This window comes from Lonchura striata, chromosome 5 (genome assembly GCF_046129695.1).
Source record: "Lonchura striata isolate bLonStr1 chromosome 5, bLonStr1.mat, whole genome shotgun sequence".
NCBI classification, from domain to species: domain Eukaryota; kingdom Metazoa; phylum Chordata; class Aves; order Passeriformes; family Estrildidae; genus Lonchura; species Lonchura striata.
In genome coordinates this window covers 53,653,436-53,677,628 of record NC_134607.1, presented here as the reverse complement: position 1 = coordinate 53,677,628, position 24,193 = coordinate 53,653,436, and the positions used below count along the sequence as shown (strand labels likewise).

The 24,193-nt window shown below is 42.0% G+C and overlaps 2 protein-coding genes across 2 annotated transcripts; one reads left to right on the top strand and one right to left on the bottom strand.

The window, feature by feature from the left end:
* Positions 1-1,026: 1,026 nt before the first annotated feature.
* Positions 1,027-10,028, bottom strand: SOCS2 (suppressor of cytokine signaling 2). Its single transcript, XM_021527988.2, has 2 exons — positions 9,846-10,028; positions 1,027-8,920 (listed from the first exon to the last, which is right to left on the bottom strand). Exons 1-2 carry the CDS (start codon positions 9,988-9,990, stop codon positions 8,472-8,474), a joined length of 594 nt encoding a protein of 197 aa, XP_021383663.1. The 5' UTR covers positions 9,991-10,028; the 3' UTR covers positions 1,027-8,471.
* Positions 9,989-24,100, top strand: LOC110469320 (uncharacterized). Its single transcript, XM_077783156.1, has 7 exons — positions 9,989-10,089; positions 10,220-10,491; positions 15,280-15,395; positions 19,541-19,633; positions 21,140-21,213; positions 21,542-21,611; positions 24,039-24,100. The coding sequence occupies exons 1-5, from the start codon at positions 9,989-9,991 to the stop codon at positions 21,161-21,163; spliced, it is 606 nt and encodes a 201-aa protein (XP_077639282.1). The 3' UTR covers positions 21,164-21,213; positions 21,542-21,611; positions 24,039-24,100.
* The last annotated feature ends 93 nt before the right edge of the window (positions 24,101-24,193 follow it).

Sequence of the window (24,193 nt, the reverse complement as noted above, 5' to 3'; positions counted from 1 at the left end):
ATTATGCACCTTTTAAAAGCTCACTTAAAAGTCACAAACCTTTTTAGAAACTGTACCAGAATAATGAGATTTTTTAAATGCTTTTGAGAGGATCCTTTATGCTAATTAGAGTCAAGCTGTATCTAAGCATGTGTGTAATTTGTTTTCTACAGACTAGTTTGTTTTATGCTGATAACGAGGCCAAATGTGTTCTTAAAACTGGCACAAGCAGATTTAATGTATTAGGATTGTGCTGTTTTCAATTGTTTGCAGGACAGCATTCCAGCTTTAGGGACAAGAGAAAAAATAGGAGCCTCTAGATTTGTTTATTAAAAGCACATCTAATTGGTTAAATCTCTCACAAAACCTCAGAAATTAAGGGAAAAGAGAAATACATCTTGTATGCTTGCCTGTCAGTTTTATGAAAGAGTGCAGTGAACATTTCTGTAAGTCATGCATCTCAAAAACAGTGTTAAAATGTAAGTTAGGGTGAGCCAAACTAGGTGGCCTGAAGGCCAGATGAGGGTCTTGCAAACCATTGCTGTCCACTGCTATCCCAGGCAGTAACCCCTTCCCTTCCCCCCTCTTCTCTTCCTCCTTCCCCTGGTCCCCATTGCACTCCCCTTTGCAGCCGTGGGCCTCTGTAATGCTAACATCCAAATCTCCTGTGCCAGTCACTGAAAACCTGGCTGATGCCAAGGAAGGGAAGGGTTTGGTATAGAAAGTTTCCCCAAACTGTAGACCAAATCTTAGGCATGCTGTGCTGGATGCTGGCAGGATATGAGGGCACTAGATGCTCAGATGGGAAGGGGTGCTCTTGAGAAGCTCTTCAGGTGGCTTTTGCTACTCGAAAAATGATTCCTTATCCTTCCTAAAAAAAGATGACAGGCAGGACTGAAGCACATCACTGAAAGGGATTGGCCCTTGGGCTGCTGTGCAATTGTTCTGATACTCTGTAACTTTCATTCATTTAAATAATAAAGACTTTAAATTCAATGCAGATCAAAGAGAGGAATTACTATAAAATATAGGTGACACGTCATGAACTTCCTTGAAAGTAGTATTTTATTAAAAGGCACGTCCAGCACGTGGGTAAAATATAACACAGAAAGTTCTAAAGCATCTTAAAACATAGGGTTTAAACTGACTCTGTAGTGTCTATACATTTACATTTGTTTCCATAATAAAAATAAGTATTTATTAGCAGTACTGCAATGAATTCTTAGTGCTTTTTACTATGATACAAATAATCTCTAGCAAAAAGTTTAATGATAAATAATTATAAAAAGGAAGCAGGCATCCACTGCAAAACTTTTGTATACATTTCATTTAAAAAATCCAGTGAATTAAAAAAAAAAAGTGTAATTAATACTTGCAAAACATGACTCAGTATTTCTCAGAATTTGTAGTCCTTTAAACATATGAATTAATGTAGTTCTCTATTTTTAAGTTTAATTTAAAGACTCTTTGAGGAGACGGATGAAATACTGCAAGCCTCTTATTATTTATTATTTATTCCAGACTTACTAAATGATTTTTAAATGTAAAGCACCATTTTATTAATATGAGAACAAAGAAAATTCACTAATTAACCCGAAAATCAAACACTAGCAAATAAACTAATTAAAGACAGAAGTCTGAAACCTTTTCACAAAACCAACTTACTTTACTTGCAAATTACAGTATATGAAATGGTTTTCTAATATTTTAGATAAAAGACTGGAAGGTTGCTTTTGTTTAGGAGGATAATAGCTATTGCTTTCTGCAATGTTCTATTGCTTTCCCTGGATTTGAACTGGACAAACTCATATACAATACCTGTATTTTGAAAGGTTCTTACTTTAAGGTTAGACTTCAGGAGCTAACAATGATCGATGGAATGCTTTTACAGATAGCCTTGCAAGAGATTTTTCACTGCTTATACCTTTCCCATGCATCCTGTTTTCAAACAAAAAAATACCCTTCGAACAAAAATTCACTTGATCTATTTTGTTCCCTTTCAAAATGAAATCTGCCTGCCTGCAGGCTAGTGAAGCATCCTGCAGTAGGTGCTGGATCCTCTATCAGGGGAGTTAAAAGAAACAGATGAATTTCCAGAAAGCTTCTCACAAGCAGCTTTCCCCACAGAAAATACCCGTCTGAAGCACTCGAGCTCAGGAAGGAGCTGTGCCACATCCACTGCAATCTAATTAGACAAGGATCTCACTTTCCTAATTTACTTCCATCTCTCTTTGTAGCAGTGCAGCGAGTCAAAGGTATTGCCCTCATTGCAGCTTAAGTTCCTATCGATGTTATTTGCCACTTTTTTTGCCAATGTTATAAGCCACTTATAACACAATGTTATAAGCCCATGCTGAGAAATTACAGAAGGTTGAGTCCACCACCCACTTTACAGATCCAAGAATGGATCCCACTTTACAGATGGATAAACTGCAGCTCAGTCTTTAATAGTGCTCTTCCTACAGAAAATCAATTAGCCCAAAATCCCTTCAACAGTAGGAGTTGATCCACAACTTATTCTGCCCTCCAGATGTGTCAAACAGGGTAAGAAAAAAGCAAATGTTTAAAAAGGTGTCAAGAGCAATCTCTCAAATTTGGAGATTCCCCCTGAGGCAGAGTGTGGGTACAGCAACTCAGCTGAACAGATCCTATTTCAGGGCTGCAACCTAAAGAGATACAGTTAAATTGTAACAAAGCATTTTGAAAGGGGATTTTTGCACTTTCAGCTACCACATTTACAACTATTTTTCATAAAATCCTGCTATCAGGCCTGATCCAAATAACTTCAAAAGAAGAATTTGCACTGGGCTTTGAGTCCTTCCCCATGTCTTACATGCACCAAGTTGCAAACTTCAGCTATGAAACATAAGTTTTAGAACAGTTCGACTGGAATCAAAAGGATTTACTTACATAAAGCCTGCCCTCCAGTGAAAGAAAAATCAAGACAGAAGCATTGAATTTGTTTGTTTGGGTTTTTAAAGTGTATTTTGTTCTTTGCAGCATTCACCACTAAACTTTTTCTGGATATTATCTGTTTGAAGTTTTTCCTACTAAATGCCAGCTCATTCTTTATGCTAATATAAATAGCTTTTGCTCCAGCATTATGTTCCTCCTTAACACCATAAAAAGGAGTAGTATTATTTTGGTATTTCAGTTCCTTGAAAAATAATGGCTCCAATTTTGAAAGAAAACAAAATGAAACACAGGTGCAATCCCTTTTTAAAAATAGAATATAAGTACAATAAAATACACAATTTATCAGGCAGCTTAATCAGCATAATTATGGTGATATATTTTTTAATTTCTATAGATTTTCTCAGGGGCACTGGCTAATTTAAAGCCCTGTAGATAACCAGATTAATAAACACAGTTAATCCCCCTCCTGCTTGGTTAACTCTGACACCAGGACATACTGAATTTGCTTTAAACTAATTTTCTTTTTTCTCAGAATTGAATTATCTAGCCAGACTTTGTCTATATGTACTATGTCAAACTGTACTGATACTAGTTATTCCCCATGACCTTTAATCTCTACTAATACACCTTTCAGCACTGTACTCATCCAGGTGGTTAGTGATACACCTTGTGAGAAGTACCACTTGTCACAGGAGCTTCTGGCTTTTCCATGTCCTTTCTCTTCAGTCACTTCTCAGACATGAAAGCCAGACAAGTAATTCCCGACTTAGAAAGCAGAATATTTTCTCATCTTGTTTCTCGCAGCTGTGTTTCACCTAGCTTGTGCTCTCTATAGACAGGGGTAAGGACCAGTGATGGTCAGCATCTAAACCAACTCTGCCTCCCCATTCCTCTGACTGATACTCAGTCTGTTGTAAAACTACCCAATTTTAGCAATACTGTGGCAAATCGCCATGTTGTTGCAAACAGACCATGGTGACTGAAGTTATGTGTCAGTGGAATGTTATTTCTAGGCATTTTCAGTCAATCTAATGGATTAGCAAAATACTGAGACCTGCTGAATCTATTGCTAATAGGGAAGTGCTTTTCAGGAGCTGGGCTGAGATACCAAAGCAGCTTGTCATCCCCACTTCCTTTGTGTATACAGAACTAACCAGCTCAGACCTTTCAACTAACTTCTACTTACTCTATTTAGAACTTCTTTGGTTTAGACAGCAAAAGTTTAATTAATTTCTTTATTTTTAAAATAAAATGTCTCCTTTCAAACATTTTTTACTGTTATTGAGAATTAGCAATACAGTTTTTAGAATCCCTCAAGCCCTTGTTTCCTCTAGCAGTAAATGTGATACTTAAAATAATTTTAATGACTGCAAAGTTGGCAGAAATTTTATTTTACTTTATTTTAAATTACTCTTAGACATGATACCCATGTCTAAAAATATCTCTTCCCATTTCCATTATGTGTTTTGGCTTAAGGAGAGCAAAGCCCTGATATCACTTGACTTGCTTTCTGCTAGAGCCTACAATTGTAGCCAAAGGAAAAATCAATAGGATTGTTATCAAGAATACAAGAAAAAGCTCTTGAATAGAGCATATAAGTAAATAAAGTTTTTAAAACAATCTTTAACAAGGTAGTTTACCTGCAGGAACATTTTGCTAAAACATGAGAGTTGGCTAAGGTACAGAAATCTTACACAACTACAGAACTCTATCCTCCCTGTCATATGTAGATTCTGTTTTCTCAAGGTGATGAGACTTAGCCTCATTATAGGAGCAAATTCCTCACTGGTGTTTACTTTTATTAAAAAAACCCTCTGCCCCCCATATTCTGGTGAAGATTTTTCCTTCTTGCTAATAATTTTATATTGTTTATCTAGAATGTGGTTACATAAAATATAATTATGACAATAAAGACAAAATCAGATTAAAATGAAATTACTTCTAATGCACTGAGCACAGCTGCTTGGTTACATTCCCATTCTACCCATGCATCTTGTACTCAAACCGTTTTCTGTCTCTAGTGATAATACTACCAGCAGAAAGATACCCATACAACTAAAATACTGCCCTAGTTTACACTTCTGCTAGGTTTAGTGCTAAACTAAATACTATCACCAGTTCAATTTTCATCATTCATTTTGCAATTATGCTTATTTTGGTTGTTTTTTTAAGCATCACCTTTTAGGATTGTAGGGTTCTTTGTTTTCCTTTAAGTAAAGTGAAGAGGTTTGCTAACATTCCAGGTATAAACTGGAAAATCTGAAACTCCAAGACTAAAGAAAAAAAAAAAAAACAAAACAAACCAACACATGGGGTGAAAAAAAGGCTTAGGATTAAAGTCCTTATAATGATTTTTGCTTGGCTCATGGGCATTGAACCTGTGAAACTGGCTTTGCTGCACACTATACTAGCAATTCAAGACTATATATATCAGAAGTAATTTTTATAATCTGAAGGGCTCACAATTTAAAAAAAAGGCACTGCATTTTTTTTAAATTTTCAACATGTGTGAACAATATGTCTGAAAATTTTCATATTTGAAAATTCACACAGTCTACATGCAAGATCTTTGTATCGCTGAACTCTAATCATGTTCTGTCATCAGATTTTTTTGTACCAGAACAAGTCATTCCTCTGTGCTGCATTAGAAAGAAGCCGAGATTTCTGCAAGCTATACTGTGGTTTAGTTTTACTAGTGCAATGCATCACCCCTAGGACCGGCATCCTAATGAGGACAAGAACTGTGCTTTCATACAAAGAGGACTAGTTCCCCCTCCAGTCTGTTTAAAATATTGTTCACAGCTTCGAGCACACTACAATTACAGAGCCTACTTTTCCTCATAGGAACTACTACAAATGATACAAAGTCTAAGTCAATATGCTCAATGTTTGGTGACTTGATTCCACATCACAGTAACTTGATTAGTTACAAGAATCACCACCTTTCACTTTGCCAGCACTCCTTGTTCTCAGCCTGCCATTTGCCCTTGTGTTTTGGAGAACTCTTATTAAAAAAACCAGCAAGCTTCTCTGCATCTGCCTGTTGTTCCTCAGAGCCTGGCTCTGCTGTGGGGTACACTTGGCCTGTGACTGTTCACACAGTCTGCCAGCAGCAAGCCACAAATCATTTCTTATATTTGCAACATAGCAGTCTCATTGCATCCCAAAGCTCTTATCTTCTCAGTCTGCTTGCTCCAGCACTGGAATTCATGTTGTTAAACCCTCAGGGATTTATTTTAAAGGTCCTTAGTAGAATGTGTTTACCATTGAGACACCAAGCATATCACCCTGGCTGAAAAGGCACAGTAGTAGAATGTTAACACAGCAGCAGATTAGAGTGTTTGTCACTGTGATGGAAGTTATTCCATATATCAGTTCTCTCACCACAGGGTAGAGCTAGACAAGAACTGTAAGAAAAGATTCATCAGAATGAAAAGTGTTCCCAGGAACACAGTTTTTTGACAGGCTCTACTCACAGGAAAAGCTCATCAGCCTGAGGGTGGCAGATCTTAGCAAGACTGATGACAAGAACTGTGTAATTATGACACATACCTAGAACTCAAGAGTTCTTTGGGCATGGGAACCAAAAGGTGGTCACCATATAATGTGAAAAATTTCCAAATACATCTTGGCAAGACATGGGGAAAATTTTACATAACAAAATATTTTGTTAAGAAAAAAACTCATCCCATTTCTATACTAAAGCTTAAAATGGGGACAGAAAATTTAAGCCATGGAGGAGGAGAAACCCGCCTTTTCCACAGAAAGAGCAAGAACGTATTAAGTATTGTCATATCAAGGAACCATTCACTCTGCCTCACGTTCTTAGTGCCTTCTATTTCACAATGGCTCTGCTACTCATTTCTGCCAGCATGTTACAGACAAAACTGAGTGCAACACTAGGCATTTAGATGCAACAAATAAAGCTGGTCAGGGCACCAGAGTTTATGAGAAGGGACAGAACATCTTTAAAGCACAACAGAACAGTTAAGTCACAAAGAAAACAAGATTATTTTATGTTGTTCTATTTCAGCCTGGGCAAAGCTAGATTACAGCAAGTCTTGACAACCCTCCTTGTTCAAGCACAGGTCTTTCCTTTAATCAACAAATAAGCTAGGGAAAGAATTAAAACTTTTAATTTGTTGACTAAGGATGAGTCTATATCCTTGTTTCTCTCTTTACTGCTTCCCTCTTTTTCTCGTCCTGTGTATTTCTTCTATTAAATACTTTACCTTTGGGCTGAAGAAAGGGTACTGAGGGTCTTAGTCCCCTCTTCCTGTTTGGAAGACTACTGTAACAGAAAAAGCAATGTCCTGTGCTAATACCCAACTACAGGAATTCAGCAGACAGCCTCTAAGCCACTAATCTGAATGTAATCCAGCTATACTTTTGAGCAGCACCACAAAGGCAAAACAGGGTTATTCATTCTCACTGATACATGTGCATTTATCTGAGTATTAGCTGAGAAATAATACAAGTTCCTATATAAGAGGACTCTTTCCTGCATAGTAGCAAATCCATACATACAAAGATTGGGAGATTGTTGTGCACTTTGATTTACTTTATTGAGTAATTATCTGATAGCTACAATGGTGAATTGGATGTTAAAAAATAAAATAATAAAATAAAATAAAATAAAATAAAATAAAATAATGAAATAAAAAAGAAGAAAAAGGAAAACCAACTCCTTTACAAAAAAAAAATCCACATCGTATTTCCCCATATTTTGGGAAACAGGCTGAAGAAAACATTCTACACTGTAGAAGACACATGTAGCTGCTGATACCCATGTTTTGACATTGGAACTGCAAGTCTGAAGCACATAGCTCTAAAGCCTCAACCAAAAGAGGCTTAATAATCATAGCATGGATACATCACCACTGTGAAGATGTTAACACATTAAGGATTCTGGGATGCCAATCTGGTATAATCAGCAATCGACTGGGCTCCTGTGAAAGATGTGACATTTCTTCTTAAGGTCAGCTTTCAGAGAACTTTGAAAAACAATGTTCTAGACTGATTACTTACAGTACTCCTTTGCTTGCAGAAAAGGAGGCTAGTTCAATAAAAACTGAATACATGATCATTTTTCTGACTGGATTTGATTAGTTGCATAACTTTAGCAAGATTATCACAGTGTGATCTAGTTAAGCTTCTAGGATTATATGAACACCAGCACCAAATTAATCTTGGAATCAGACAACTGAGATACTTGCAAACTCTCATATGTTTCTGACCACTTATGAAGTCTCTCCCAGTCCCACTGCTTCAGTAAGCATTTGATAGTTAGTGCAGCATTTTATTGACAAAGCAACACAATCTGGACAGATTCCTGGCTTCTCTCTCCTTGCAAGAATAGCATGCCACCTCGTTGAACCCCCAAGGATGCAAACTGGGATTATTTTACATAAAGTCTCCCTTTGTAGCATCTGAAATAAAAACCTTTCCCCGAGAACTGCCACTGTTTTGATAGTGAATTCCATGCTGAGTTGTACAACTGGTTACTCAGTTCTTTGGCTGATTTTAAAAATTGCATTCAAAAGTTACTCTGTGTTAGAGGCATTTATAAAATATATTTATACCTGGTATTGATACTCTTTCAAGTATTCTTTTAGTCTTGTTGGTAATGGCAGCTCGCAGATCTGATTTGTGCTCTTGTTTATAGCTATTCTGCAGCGGTGTTGCAGAGATGGAGCAGATGTATAGAGGGGTTTGTTCAAGTAAAGATGAACTGTTCCATTTGAAGGTGTTTCAGTTCTATCCTTGCACATAAGAACATAGTACTCAATCAAATGCACAACGCTGTTGAACTGTTTAAGTCTAGATCTGACACAAGTGATAGAGTCCAGTCTAAACTTGCCATCTTGATATTCTATACGTAGATTGGTCGGTCCCGCTGATGTTTTTACTGATATAGTCAGTAGATACTCTGAATGCGAACTATCCCTAACCAAAAAGGTCCCTTCAGGGGCATCCTGTAACCTTTCTTTGGCTTCAGCAACAGTCATGTTGCCCCAGTACCATCCTGTTAAAAAATGAGAGAAAGAAGGGATTTGTTTATGCCTGTTTGTTTTAAAAGCTGCTCTCTAGCTGATATACTTCTAGTCACCCATTTCTTTTGTCGTTTGAAAGCTAAAGTCCTGCAGGCAAAGTAAATTTTTATTTGCTATTTAAATTCATTTGTTTTACAATGCATCCCGTTTTGACAGAGCCTTCCAGGTCACCTTTTATTTACCTATGTATGCATACACATGCACAAACTTTCCTGCAGCGTCCTGCGGGGCCGCCACCGGAGCCCCCGACCCGGCGGGCCGCCCCTGAAGTAGCAGGGACGCGTCCCGCGGCTCCCCGCTGCTCTCTCCCAGGGCCAGCGCTGCGTCCGCAAGGCACAAGCTGGCAGCCCGCAGAACGCCCGCTTTGGGTAACTGAGTAGGTTGCTGTTGAAATGAGCTTTGTCTAGCGATCCAAAGCTATGGGGTAAGAAAACAACTTCGGCGAGGTAGCTGCAGTCCTGGCGCGGCTGCGATGAAGACACAAAGCCCTTCCCTCCTCCCGCAGCTGAGCTCCGCGTCCTGCGGGGCCGGGCGAGCCGCCGCCGCACCGGCGAGGGCAGCGCAGGTACGCGGGGCCGCGGGGATGAGGTGCCGCGGCCGCCCCGGCCGGCGGCAGCGCCCGGCCCTCGCCCGGCCGCAGATCCTGGGCTGCCGCCGGGGCGAGGCGCTGCCGGCGCTTTCGCTTCGGCCGCCGCAGTCCGCGGAAGGTCGGAGTCTTCGCCGTCCCTCTCCGCCGAGGAAACGCGACCTCGCAGCACCGGGCGGCGATGGCCAGGCGTCGCACCGCCTCCCAGTTCCCCTCTCGGCCCGATGGGGATCCCCGCCGCGCCGCTCTGCCTCCCCCCGGACAGCGCCGCCGCCCCGGGCGCTTTCCCCTTCCCGGCCGCCCGGGCTTACCTGCCCGCCGCAGTTCCTCCATAGCCGCGGCCAGCTGCTCCGCCTCACGGCACTCCTCGGCAACGGGCGCCGCCGCCCCGGGGTGCCCCCAGCGCTCCCCGGAGCTCTCCGCGCTCTGCAGGGACTCGGCGGAGCGCAGGGTCATGGGCGGCGGCGGCGGGCGCGGCCCCGCTCGCACGCGGGTCGGGGGCTGCCGGCAGGAGAGGGCTCCGCTTCGCCACCGCGGGGTTCAGCGCCGCGCTGGGTGCATGGTCCCGGCCCCCAGCCCGGGCGCTGCCTGCGAGCGGAGAGAGAGCGCGGTGAGCGGCGAGCCCCGCGAGAGGCGCTCCCGACGTAGAGCGTGTTTCTGGCGATCCCGCTTCGGAACTTCCCAGCATCCAGAGGAGGGACCCGAGGCGAGAGATCACCTCCCGGCGGAGCGGGGGAGGGACATCTCCTCCCCCCGCCGCCCAGCCTGTCCTCGGCTCCTCTCCGCCGGGGCTCCTCTCCTCCGGCGGAGGCGGCGTCCCGAGACGGTGGTCTCGCTTTATCGCAAAGGCGAACCCGCTGATGCCCCGCTCCCTCGACTGGGGCAGGCGAGCCCGGCCGCCAGCTCTGGGACTTTTGGGGAGGGAGGAGGTCGTGGGGGAGAACCGAGCACGTAAAGGTATGAGAGAGGAGGGGTAACCAGCAGAGCGGGGAACGGTCCCCAGCCCCGGCGCTGCCCGGGTTTCACGCTGCGGTGCGTACGGACGCCTTCCAGTAAGGTCATCCGCGAAGTCGTACTTGTGGGAACGGGAACAGAAACCCAGCATGGGCCATGCTCCTGGGCTGGGACACCTCCTCTCGGGCAGCGGAGTACCCGAGAAGCTGCGGAGCGGGTGCGCCGGCAGCGCCGGCTCCGGGGGCTCGCCGGCCGCTTGGGAACGGAAGGGGCAGCGCGGTGGAGGACGCGCTATAATTAGCACGGGGCAGGAAATATGCTTTTCCCGCTCAATTAAATGCTGATATTAGGGGGGTAAAAATTCATTCCTCTTTGCTGAAGCTAACGAGAGGGACAAAAAGAGCCTCTTCTCCCCTGGGTGCACCGCCATATCAAGAGCGACACAAAGCCGAAGAGTACCAGACACGGGGAGCCTAGCCGGCTTGGCTGGAGTGGAGGGACGGAGCTCAGGGGGAAGACCGGGAGCCCCCCCGCCGGTGCTTGTGAACCCGGCAGACTATGCCTGCGGGTGCGCAGCAGCCGCCAGGTGAGGGGTTTGTGCCGAGGTGGTTCCCCCCCTAACAAGTTCCGCGGCGGAGCTCAGAAACTTTACCAAATGAATCTGTAGTGGCAACTGATAGGGTATTCTGACGGGTTTCTATCCCAATATATGTAGGCACACGCGCGGGAATCCCTCGACAAAGCCCACCCCCTTCCTTCCCCCGCGCAGAAGCGCCCGCCGCCGGCTCGGTGACCGGGCGCAGGTGCGCCTGTCACAGAGAGAGGCTGCGGGCGCGGGGCCGACGAGCGCAGGTGGGAGCAGCCCTGCCAGCGGTGTCCGGGCGCGACCCCTTGTGAAAGGGAGGCTCTGGGAGCGCCTAGCCGCGAAGCCCGCCGCCACGGGAGCTCGGTGGGGACGGAAGGCTGGCGAGGCGGTGGCGGCTGGCTGCAGCCAGGCGTCCCCCGGCCGGGGAGAGGAGAGCCGGAGCAGCCCGCCGCCGGCTGCGGGGAGCCTCCATCCCGGCGGCGGGCAGCGCCGCGCCGGGATCGGGACGGCGGACGGCCGGCTCTCGAAGCGACGCAGGGCAGGGGGCGGAGGGGGGCGACGACAAGGGGACTCACCCGGGCTCGGCGGGACGGAGCTGGGGCCGCCGCTGCCGCCGCCTGGAGGTGGGGCGGTCAGGTCGTTCTGGCTCTCGGGGGGCCGGGGGACGCAGCACCCGCCGCCAGGGAGAAGCGTCGAGGCTGTGCCGGAGCGGACGGGGGCTGCCGGAGGAAGATGGTGCGCCTGGGGAAACAACAGCCTCCTCTCCCCCGCCTCTCCCCGGCGCGGGCGGTCTGCTCGCCTTTGATTGCGAGGCGAGGGCATCCTGCCCCCGCCGCTCCCCCCTCCCGGGATGGTTACATACAAAGGCTGCTTTCCAGGAACTTTCCAGGAACCGCATCATGTGACAGGACCCGCTCCGGCGCCTCCGCCGCGATCGCGGCCAGCCGGGGCCGACGCACCGAGCCGCCGCCCCTGTCACGCCGGGGCAGCGGTCGCCGAACGCTGCCCCGCGGCCCCCCCGCCTCCTTCTCCTCCGCCCGCGGAGCCACGGGCGACGCGCAGGTCAGTGCCCGGGGCTGCGGAGGGACCGGACCGGGCCGTGCGGGCCGCCCCGCGGGGCACGGCGGGACCCCTGAGGGAACGGGGCGAGCGCGGGAGCGCAGCCGCCCGTCCCGGGCCGGAGGGGCGAGGGGCGCCCGGCCCGCCCGGCGCCAGCAGCCGCGGGCACCTGAGCGCGGCGGCGGGGCCCGCCCGCGGGGCCGGGAGCGCGGCGGGGGCCGGTGCCAGGAGCTCTGTGCCAGGGACTTGCGGCGGCCGAAGCTCCTGGGACACCCCACCCTGGTCTCCACCCCCCTTCACCCTCCGGCTCTAAATACCTCGTTGCTACAAACAGCCATTGCCCGCCGATGCGCGCGCCGATTTCCTCCCCCTCCCCCCCCACACCTTGTTTTTTAATTGTTATTATTTTTTTTTTTTAATAACCATGAAGCTGGTTTTCAGCATAAAGATGGTTGATTGCGCCGTGGGTGCTGCTCGGTAACCAGCCACCTCTCGCCGCTGCCCAGGCGGACCCGAGCCGACTTTAGAAAGAGACACACACACAGTGGAAAAAAAAAAAAAAAATAAGGAAAGAAAAGAGAGGAAACAAAGCAAAAGTGGCCGTAATAGTCTCACCCCAGCCCTTGGCTGCAGGTCAGGGCTCCCTACAAATCGCACGGGGATATCTGGGAGGGAGAATTGACGCAAGAAGGATTAAGTCTTTTTAAAGATTTCAGGAAAGAATCCCAAACCTTTAAAATAATAAAAGTCAGTATCTTTTAAAATCGGGGCGGGAGGGGGGAGGGAGCCTTTGTTATCAGAGGGGTAAATGAATATGTATTAGGCTGGACTGTCTGGCTGAGGGAGCGGAGCAGCTCCCCTGCACAGAGAAAGCTCCCAGACTTAGACGCTGCCTTGGGTCGCACTCTCCAGCAACGTCTGAAATGCAACGTTTCTTAAAAAGAAAAAAAAATAATAAAAGGACTGAGGAAGGATTACAAGTCCTGAAGGATTTTGTAACAGCTATTGCTTACAATTCTTAAGCATCAGAGGATAAGAGAATTAAGAGTTATCTTAAAAATTAAGTTTGTTTAGTGATTAAGTAAATTCATGGAGAAAAAAAAATCTACTTTGTTAAGTGAAATATTGGCCAATATGATTTCATCTGTTTGTAATACCAGGGTGCTTTTGAATTTAATTTATTCGGTTTATGAAAAAAAGGTGGTTTTAATCACTGGCAGCAGCACAGATTTAAAATGAGGTTTGAGAAACAAACACGGGCTTTCTTAAGCATTCTCAGAAATGGTTTAAAACAATTTAGGTCTTGAAGGTCATTCTTGTTCCTGTTTTTGTCTGTGAAGTTCAGATAGCCTCAGATCTAGCCTCCAGTGATGACTGTGGAATTCCCACTAAATTTTTTTCGTTGTATTGATGTGAACAGGGGAGAGAATGGGTTTGTGCCCCTAGAAATTGAGTTGACAGTTCAGCTAGCTATGACATGAGATCTTGCAAAAAAACTCCATTACTATTTCAGAATGGCACTGACTTCACTATGTTCAGAAGAAACAATTAAAAATTAATGCAGATCTATTTTTATTACTAAAATAATTCTGTATATGTAGGCACACAGCTTTTGATCAAAAAGTATGTATGTTCTGATATCATAGTGTTCAAATTAAGGCTATTTCTTTGAAGTTCACTAATGCATCTTGGAGAAAAGGAATACATCTTGTCTAGATGAAAAGCTGCTTTTTTACAGCTTTGCTGTAGTTCTCTTTTCCTATGTTATTTTATTAATGAGATTTTTATGTGGATAGTATCTCAAGACTTCCTTTGCTTCTGCTGTTCGTCACTTGAAGTCATAATAATTTGTTTCTAAAACCACAGCTGGCTGCTATAAAGGCAGAGGGAGGAAGACCACGATTTATGTGGTGAATGAGAAAAAAAAAAACAGAAGAATGTAATAAATGTTTGTTACTTAAAACTTCAGATATTGTTGTGAAAAAGGTAGTATAAGTATTAAATAGGCAGTATATCAGTAGGATATTTCCTAAACAGAGTTCTGTGGATTTTTTTTTCAGGATAACTTAATTTCTCTTAAAAATAGCACTGAATACCTGATAAATGTACAAGAGTAATGAAATTCAAACTTAAAAACTGCAAATCTATCTTTAAATGACAATTCTGGCACCTGATAGGAGTGCTCTGGTTTACAGTTACCTTTATTCTCTGGCTTGAGACATCTGAAAGTGCTATAGGCTCGGTGTATTTTACTGTTTCTTCTAACAATATTAGTTGCTCTTTTTCTCCTCTGTCTGTATGAGGCTTCCACACAGTCACAGGAGAGAAAAGAAATAGTTGTAAGGGTAAGAAAAGGTGACTAAATGAAATTACTTTTGGGACTATGAGCCATATGTAGTGCATGAAACTACTTAAAGCTACTTTTTAGGTTTTTGGCACTGGGATATTTAATACAGGTTTGGTCTGCCTGAAGAATTTTACTTTATAAAAATGAGAATGGAGTAGGAGAAAGATATGAAATGGAGAAAGAGAAAAGAAGGAGCAGACTCAGAAAACTTAGTTTTCCAAAATAGGGTTTTTTTAATCTGCCATGTAACAAACAGTAATGCTTCTAAACAGTCACTAATACAAAAACTATATACGGGTGAGGATTTAAAAATTTTATGTACAATTCAAACCAAATCTTTTATTTATTTTTAATCTGTGTGTTTTGAGGTAGCATTTATAGAAGAAATATTGCTGTACATATATAAATCTGAAAGCTTCTGAGCCAGTTTTAGAGGCATATCATCCAACTGGAGATGAAAGGCACCAGTTGATGCCTATTTTTGAGGCACCTATTGATAGATGAAAGGCACATATTTTTCACCTATTTAGGTGCTTATTTTTGAGGCACCTAAATAGATGAAAGGCACCTATTTTTTTTCCAGATTCTGCTATTCATAAATGTTGGTTCTGACTGTCTGTTCTGACTATATATCATCCATATAGTATATATTTTTAATGAAGTTTTGTATTAGTAGTGAAAATCTGAACATTAAGGGTTCTTGAAAATCACAAACAGAATATATTGTTTCTGATGCATTCAAATGCATATGCTCAAGACAGGGAAGGATGAGTGAATTTATTTTTTATTTTTCCTTTAGGCAAAAATCCCTTTAATGAACAAGGAAGAAGGCAACAACGTTTTTACAGTCCTGAGAAGTGCCTGTTACTAGAAATGATTTTCACTTTGTTCCTGAAAAGTATGCCAAGTTTACTGGTGAGCTGGTACGCTGATTTATTTATGTAATATGCAAGCGGGGGGGAGGGGGGGGGCGGTAATGTGTTTTTGACTCAGCCGATTTTGCTAAATTTGTTCTGATTCACTGAAAAGATTTACTTATTTATTAAGATAGATTTACCTACCTACCTGGAAGAATACAAGGGCATTTCCTTGCTCTCTTCATCCTTAACTTCTCAAAGATGCAGCACAGAATATCTATTATCCATGGCATACCATTTGGCCACTTGAAATATCTTTCGGTTAAAAGGACAGCTATTGCTTATCACATAGGTTTACTTACTGAACGTATTTTGACAACTGTTTACCTTAACTAGTCTAAATAACAGTGTACAGCTGCCATGGTTTCTCTGTCCTGGGATTGCAGTCTGGTTCTTGAGCAGAGAAATATGAATATTGAGCCTTTAGCTCCAGCAAATTGGAATGAGTTAATTGTAACTACACAGCACAAGAAAGGTCTGCAATGTGAACTCTTTGAGGATTTCTCACTTAGCAGCTAGAGAAAGGTTTGCTTATTTCACAAAGAGTTCTTAAAACATTATAAATAAAACATAGAGAAAACAAATATTTCAGTGTATGGGATCACCCTGCTCTTTCCAGCTGCTTGAGGAACAGAATGTTTTGATGAAATAGATTAAGATTTATACCAAACAGTTTTACTCTTTACTAGCTGCCACCTTATTTCCTGCCATTTTTATCTATTCACATGTGAATGCTTTGCTTTTCTTAATATACGTTTAGTAAAGAAGAATAATAAAATAATTCAGTGAATAATTTCTGTAAAACAGGGGTGCTCTAAAAGGAATCCAGCACCTGGGATTTAAAAGCAAACATCAAAAGATGTAAGAGAGTAATGCTTTGAAATAACATCCAGATTCTTTTATTTCAGAGACAGTTGATAAAAAGAAGGATCATTCCCTTTGGTTCAGTGGATAGGCAGACAGATAACTACTGTCAAGCATGAAACTGACCATAAAAAGATGGCATTTAAGTCCATTTCTCATCTCATCCTGTGCTATCTACTATCTAAAAGTAAAGGCCTATCCTGCATTGTGTAAGAGGTTACCTAGCCACTTGGAATCTTCAATGAAAATAATTAAGTGTAGTGCTTGCTTAGTTTCTACAATTTACTGTTTACAATTTAAGGTAAAACTGAAATAACATAAAAATACTTTGATAGGCATGTAAAGGAAAAGTAGGACGTGGTGACACAGGGTACTAAGTATAAAAAAACAATGATAATTTACACAGCAGTTTTTACTTTATGCTGTGTTAGGCTTCTTTATAAACAGCAGAATTCTGGTCTGTCACTGTGTTATTTTGTGAATTATCAAGTTTCACTCTGACTAAAATTAGCCAAATATTGCTGAAAGCAATAATAATAACTTGTAAATATACATGCTTTGATAGCATTTCCTTCCTATTCATGCTTCTTTCTTATGAAAAAGGTAGAAAAAAAGACTGCTGGATAGGACCACTTTTGATACAGTCTTCAAACAACTACTAGGAGAATATTTGATATGGATTTTTATATTCAGATTATAGCATAAAATGCTGTGACTGTAATAATCATTTACCTTGTTTTTTTAGCTGAGAAAGAGCATATAGGTATATATATGCACTACACCTAAACACACACATGTTCAGAACCATGCTCCTTGGGGTTTTGGATTTTTAGAGAAACATACATTCTTGGGTTTGGTTTTTTTTTTTTTAATCCTAGAGATAGCACAGCTGAAAGCACTGTGAAATCTTGCATTCTTTTCCTAGATGCTGCCAGAAAAAACAAGCCTTTTATGCTTGAGGAGGCTTGAGATGTTTTTCTGCCAGTTGCGAGTCCTGTGCCTCAAAGTAAAAGAGAGCAAGTAATGTCTGTGAAAAAAGTTTTCCTGACAGGCAGCATGAAGGCAGCTCTCCTATGCTTTGGCAATCCATAAGTAATAAAGTTCCTTTGTTGGCAGAGAGTCAATTTTGAAACTAATAAGGAAAACTAAAACAGGTGATGCAGTGCCTATCTCTAAAGGGGAGATTTTTGAGTGAAAAGTAAAGTGAAGTAGAAACTGGGTTATGTGTCTCTGAATAAAACGGCCTGCCATCAGAAAAAGATTAATTTTAAATCACTGTTCTAGTTCTTATATTAAGGATAGTTTAATTCACCCAGAGCTATTTGGCCTTGAGGATGAATTCCTACAATTAAGTGTTTATGATTGAAAGTGCTGCCATGGAGAGCAGACAGATGAATATCATTTTAGGAGTACTGTGAATCATTAAATGAGTTGTAGAACCTTTTTTTGGGCATAAGCCACTTTTAAATTTCAGGCTAAGGCTATAATAGACTTCAGCATAAGGCCTGATGTGTTACTGTACTTGGAGTTTGAATAACAGGATAATCAACATTTACTAATGTATTTATATAACCTTAAACTTCTTACAGTTAATTGAAAATACGTTTCCTGTTGTATGTGAATATGCTGCTGGGTTCAAATACATTTTTCAGATTAGTGCATTGAGTGTTAGTGTCAGGTAATGAACTTAACCTGCCTCTGACGTGTTGGCTTCTTTTGGCTCAAGATAGGCATGGCTGCTTTCCCTGCTTCAGTATAGAGGCTGGATGTGGAATGTCATACAAACCTGGACAGATGACAAGAAAACAGCGCTAGCTGCCAACTACCATCTCTCTGTTTGTCAGGATTAGTGCTTGCTTTTTGTCAGGATGACTCAACACATAGTCCTGTATCTGACTGGCATATTGGAAGGATGTAACCTGAAATACTGGCCAGACAAGCTGGCAGTTTTAAGGATCAGGAGAGGAAACACACATAGGGCTACTCTTTCTGGTTAAGGAAAGAGCATTGGTCCGCATCTCACCTTTTCTTGGCACAGCCTGTCCATTTCCAGAATCACTTGCTCCTCCTGTAGGCAGTCTTTCCAGGTATGTGGAAATTAAAGCGCAAACAGTAGTGGACAAAATTGGACGGGCTGCTTGAAGTATTATCTCTCCCTGTACTGTACCCAAAACCATCCTGTGGCTCTGTCAGAGCTCTGCCTGCAGCAGGGAAGAGAAATTAACTCGTGCATCTCCTCCTTAAGAACTTCAACTTTCAGACTGGTGTTCTAAGGACAACCCCAGTTTCAGTGTGGCTTCAAGACTGCCATCAATAAGGAGCAGCCTTGTGAGCTGTTTGGTCATGAGGTGGCAATTCTGTCCTGAGGTGGGGTGAATGGCTTGGGGGGAGAGTAATAACTCCTTCAGCCATCTGATTTTAAACCCTTACCATATGTGACTTGAAGTCCTTAGATGCCCTCTACTGCTATATACTAGAATTAACAGATGGCTCTGTGTAACCAAATTCAGATTTGCTTAAGTTTGTTATTCTCTTTGTCCTTATAAATGAACAGAGAAAGGGAAATAATATCCATAATTATTACAAAACATGCAAAGCATTTTATAATGTGTGAGTTTGGGCTAGACATATTTTCTGACTTTCAGTGCCACTGCCCTACATTTCAAAATTTAGCACTAATTTTAGTAGTCTCTTCAGAGCTCATTTCTCTGATAATTTATCCCTCTGTGAATAAATGTGATCTGGAAAGATGCCTGAGGCACAGCAGAATTTTTCCCCAGCATTTAATGCCACATGATGCTAGACAGAAGGAAGCTGCAAAACTTGCTGCTGTAGATCAGCCTTTGTTCTGGTGAGGAAGGAAAGGATGCATTTATCCATCGGACATATCTTTTGCGTAAAACAGAGCAGCAGGTGAGAGTGTACCTAAAATGGAACAAGAATGAAATGTCTCTCCTGTCTTTGCCAGGTTTTGTGTGCTGGCAGGCACAAAGCAATCCTAAAGTCAAACAAAACTAATCTGGGAGGAAATCACTCCCCAGGCTCTTATGAACCAAGTGGTTCTGAGGTGCTTGAACTGTAGCTGTGTTTGGTATGTCAACTCCTTTTCCTTCTATAAGGAAAAGCCAACAAAACAATCCCACCTTTAATTCCCTGTCCCAGGTTCCTATTGCTGATTTGAATGAGTGGGTTTGGGCCAAATTAGCAGCCACATTTTGTGTAAATTTTTAAACATGCCTTACCTTTCCTGCGGAGAGAAATTATTTCTTTCTACTCTAGGTGTTTGCTGGTGATGCTACAAATAGAAGCAAGACTGGCAGGAAGGAGCATGAGCTTTCCAGTGGAACATGTGACAGCAGGGACCTGCTCCAGGTAAATGGAGGACATGCAGCAGGGCCTCTGCCAGGCCAGTAAAAAGCTTGAGTTCATGAAGGGTGCAAATTGCACGCTGTGCTTTCTTTTCCCTCCAGCACCAGTCCTCTATTATCAGGCACACTGGTGTAGAATGTGCTGCTTACATTTCTCAGGAGCTTTTATATTTTTTTCAGAACATAATCTCTAACATAAGTCCATAGCAAAATCTTATTGTCAATGGGGGCTTTGTTCTGGGAGACTGTTTTTGAAAATGCCAGGTTATCAGCTAGCCATTGCACAAAAGACTGAAACAGGAATTTGTTCATATGCCTTTGCTTCAGCATATTTATTCCTTCAACCTGTCCCCCTACTTTCTCCAAGAAATACAGAGAGCTCTTCAAGTCCTTCTGGCAGGTGGGCTATATAATGTTATGGTGGCAAACCTGGAAAGCTTTACCAGTTCATACCACGCAATAATGTGGTTCATTGCATGTATTTTTGTTAGATCCCAAATTTCCCAGTTTCTTTAAGGGCATTTCAATTTTTCAGTGGCTTTTTTTCTTCCCCTACCCATCAGGGAGTGAAATCATGAGTCCAAAGAATGTAAATAGCAGCTGTTTCTACTCAATTTGCATTCATATGCTTAGTACTTAAAAATAGCTTATTTCTAGAGGCTTTCACAATCTATTCAAAATTTCTTCTTAGTCAGAGGTACTTGTGAGATGTTATTGAAATCCCTTTGCACTGGCTGATCAAAATGGCATAGCAACAACAATGAAATTCTTCAAATGACTGATCAGTTCTGTAGCTTCTGAGCTAATTCAGCAATTGACTGAAGTGTATCTTTTAATCTCCTTGGACATTTTAAGATCAGTTCCTTGGGCTGCTCTACCTGCTCTAAGGGGGCAAAATATGCCAGGTGAGGAGATGAATGGTTAAAAAAAATCTATGCTAAACTGGTAGTGTATTTCTAGCAAAATTAATTTATTATACAAATGCAGCTGAACAGGGAAAAAACCAAACAAAAACAACACCTGGCAAGGTATTTAAAGGGAACAGCTTATTTGCCAGTGTTACAGATCTTTGAATAAACAAAACCCTTATGCCCTGGGAAGAACTGAAAAACAGCCCTTTGGTTCTTAGACTACTATTTTCTTTTGTTGATGTTTCATGAACCCTAAAGAGGATACACATTTGTATTCATTAGTGCCTAAAGGAAGATTTTAAGAATTATGTCCAATTACTGTAGGGTTCTTTCCTCCAAGAAACTTTGGAAACATTTCACCTCATTATTTTGACAAGTGTCTCAACTTGAACCATTTCTTCAGATTTCTTTGATCCTCTGAAGACTGCAAATTACAGAACAATGACATTTAGTGACCTTTGGTATGGTTCATGTATTCTAATGTTGACTGTGTAAGAAGATGCTTGCTCCTAAATGCAGATTTTGTCTGGTATTACAGAAATGCACTTTCTTTTCTGCATATTTGTTTATTCAGAAGAAAAATCCTTTTATTTTTACAGGAGCTGCAATTGGGGCATCTCTGAATGGGAGATGATGGACTGGTGACTGAAATTGTTTAGAAAAAACTATATGTGTGAGTATGTACAAGCCTGTACTAGACTCATGTAGACTTGGTACTCTGAGCAGACAAAGCTAATCTAAGATCAGGTAATCTTTAAAAATGCTGGGGGTTTGCACTACCTGATTCCAGAGAGCAACTTTGTATTTCTTAATTAAATAGAATGTCCCTGAGGTCAAGAAGGACTTATATTGGGAACATAAGAGGAATATATATGGCTTATATTCATACTAGATCCTACAGAGCAGACTCGCATATTCACAGCCCACAGTGCTCCTTGGACTCCTTCTGGTACCACTCTAGAACCAACATGCAATTCTGATTTTTATGTGTTATCTTCCAGTTTGAAGTTTGTGAAATGGTGTGAACCTGACTGCAGTCTGTGAGAAGGGTGCTTCCCTAGCGTCAGCCAGGTACGTGTTGCACATTCCGGGATGTGGTAAGCTGAGGGCGCAGCCAGCTTGGCTGGTTTAGAAGAGCATGTCTTGTGAAGCCAAGCAAGATGTGACCTTGGGAGTGCTGCTTGGTGCTGTCCCTGCAGCAGTGGGAAGCCAGGAGGGCTTGTGGAGTGTGGGAGCAGCAGCAGGGGCCTGAGCTTTGCTTCCAGACTGCCACAGTAACAGCGTGCCCAGAGGGCTCCTGAACGTGTCTCTCTGTTGCCAGCGCCACCTGGGTGTGGTGAAGCCCAGGGTCCTGGTTTCACCTGCCAGAGTTACACAGGCATTTTCACTGTAGAATAAATGCAGCACTGGTAAAGAAACACAAGGCTTTTCCTGCATGATTTCCACAATGTCGTAAGTTACAATCTTGGTCGTATCGAAACAAAACACTCACCCAGTTCTAACAATTCAAGCTTTTGTCCCTGGACTGGACAGGGCCTGGCTAGGCACTGTGAAGGTACTAACCATTGCTGCTCTTTTCTTCACAGCTTATGGTGTCACCTTTCCGCCTTAACAGTGGCTCTCTGGGTTCACTTCAGATCTTTCTCAAACAAATATGGCCATATAAAGCCAGTGAATTGTAAACCCATGCGGCCAAAACTACAGCATGTTTCTTTCAGTATTTTAATATAAATATATGCTCTAGAAAGGCAATTACTCTGTCATTTTTCTGACCTCCACTTATGATGAATTTTCCATTAATTTTATTTGCTCTGTGCTTCTACTCGGTATAGGAAATCCTTTTTTCTTAATCTAGTTCTCAATTTTGTGGAACTTGCTACCACTCCGTTACTCCATCACTAAGACCAGGGTTTTACCTGTAGGAAAAATGGCATGGGGGAAAGGGAATTCTGGAAACATCTATTACTGAAAAATGACAAATGAACCTATACTGAAACTATCAGTATTAAAAATTACAAAATAAATTTTAAAAAGGATATGAAGCCTTATGTTACTTATAACAACCAAACAAATGTTAACTAATTAAAGGTCAAGGAAATCTTATTCCTAGCATTTGTTTATTATTCAATAAAAATCAGCCATTTGTCTTAACTAAAGCAAAGGTGAAGACCACTCCTGCAGCACAGCTCTGATGCAGTGTAATTCCTACAGATGCTGGCTTTAGAAAAACAGTACTTAGCATACTATTTGTTTATACAAATCAAACACATTTGAAAGAGAAACTAGCAGTTTTTAAGACAAGAAACCTCAGCAGTGTTTAAAAAACTTGGTGCTAATGACTAGGATTGTTTAAGAAACACTAATCTTTGCATTAAACTATTAAGCTCTGTTTTGTTACCATTAGTGAATAGGAAATACATGTTTGTACAGGAGGGTCATGCTTCAATAGTTTAATCTTTTACTTAGGTTATTTTTTTATTCAGCATGGTAATGGCTTAGTGCAATAACTTTTCACTGTTCTTTTAATTTTTCTCTAACTTTCATGGTCAAAATTTTATTAGTTTTAGCAGGAGAGATGCTAAAAAGAGTTCTTTCAGAATTTTTTAATCATCTCACATTTTGCTGGTAGGGGGATTCTTTTGCTGAGTAATTAAACTTTGGTAGCAGTCAAAACTGGTACTATTTAAAAGGTAAACTGCCTCTGACCTGACACTGTTTTTCATCTTGACAATTAGTAAAGCTGAATATAAGCACAACTTTTTTCTGTATTTATGTTTGATAAAGTTGGCAAAGCTTCTTAGTTCTATTGGCTGTGCCAAAATCTTGTGTTGTCTCTATACAACGAGAAACTTTGTGATACATACACCTACATCGTGACCTTTAAAAAAGTGGCATGCAGGACCATAAACTTCTACTCCTCCAGAAGCCATAAGATGCAAAATTGCTAACCAAACATGCTATTAGTTCATGCAGCTTCCACATACTTCCCACTGTCTGATCTGCAGTGTTCCAACAGCTGTAGTTATACACAGTAGAACATTTTATATCAATTGTATTTAAAGTTCCAGATAATTCCATGCAAATTGCCCAGTACATCATAATTCATTATGTTTGTTTTTGTAGAAGTACCTAAAGGTAACAGTTGAACTATTAGCCTCATTTTATAAAAGGTGTCAGAAAGATACATGAATTTCTTATGTATCTTATTTCTCCAAACAGCTTATTATTTTTAGCATTGCAGGCAAGGTGAGATTAAAATCTTATACACAGCATACATTTACAAATTAAATGTGTGTGAATTACTCTATATAGAAAATTAAGAGCTCCTATATACACACTACATACTATTGAAGGCTAGCAGAAACACCAAAAATTGTTTTATCTGAATTTTAACAGTATTTTGCATAGCTGTGCTGCTAAATTTTAAAAAATAGTAATAAAAAAAGAGAAAGGCCCCTACATATATTTAAAAATCTAATTTTCATCTTCCCTTCACAGAAAAGGAAAACGCATCTCCAGAGAACAATTGTGTGACCAATAAAATGTTAAAATAAGATCAACTGCCTTGTGCATGTACTTTTCTGTGCCGACTGACCATAAGGGGGGCCTGTGAAGATTAATTCAAGTTTAAATGCCTAATTAGTATATGTCTC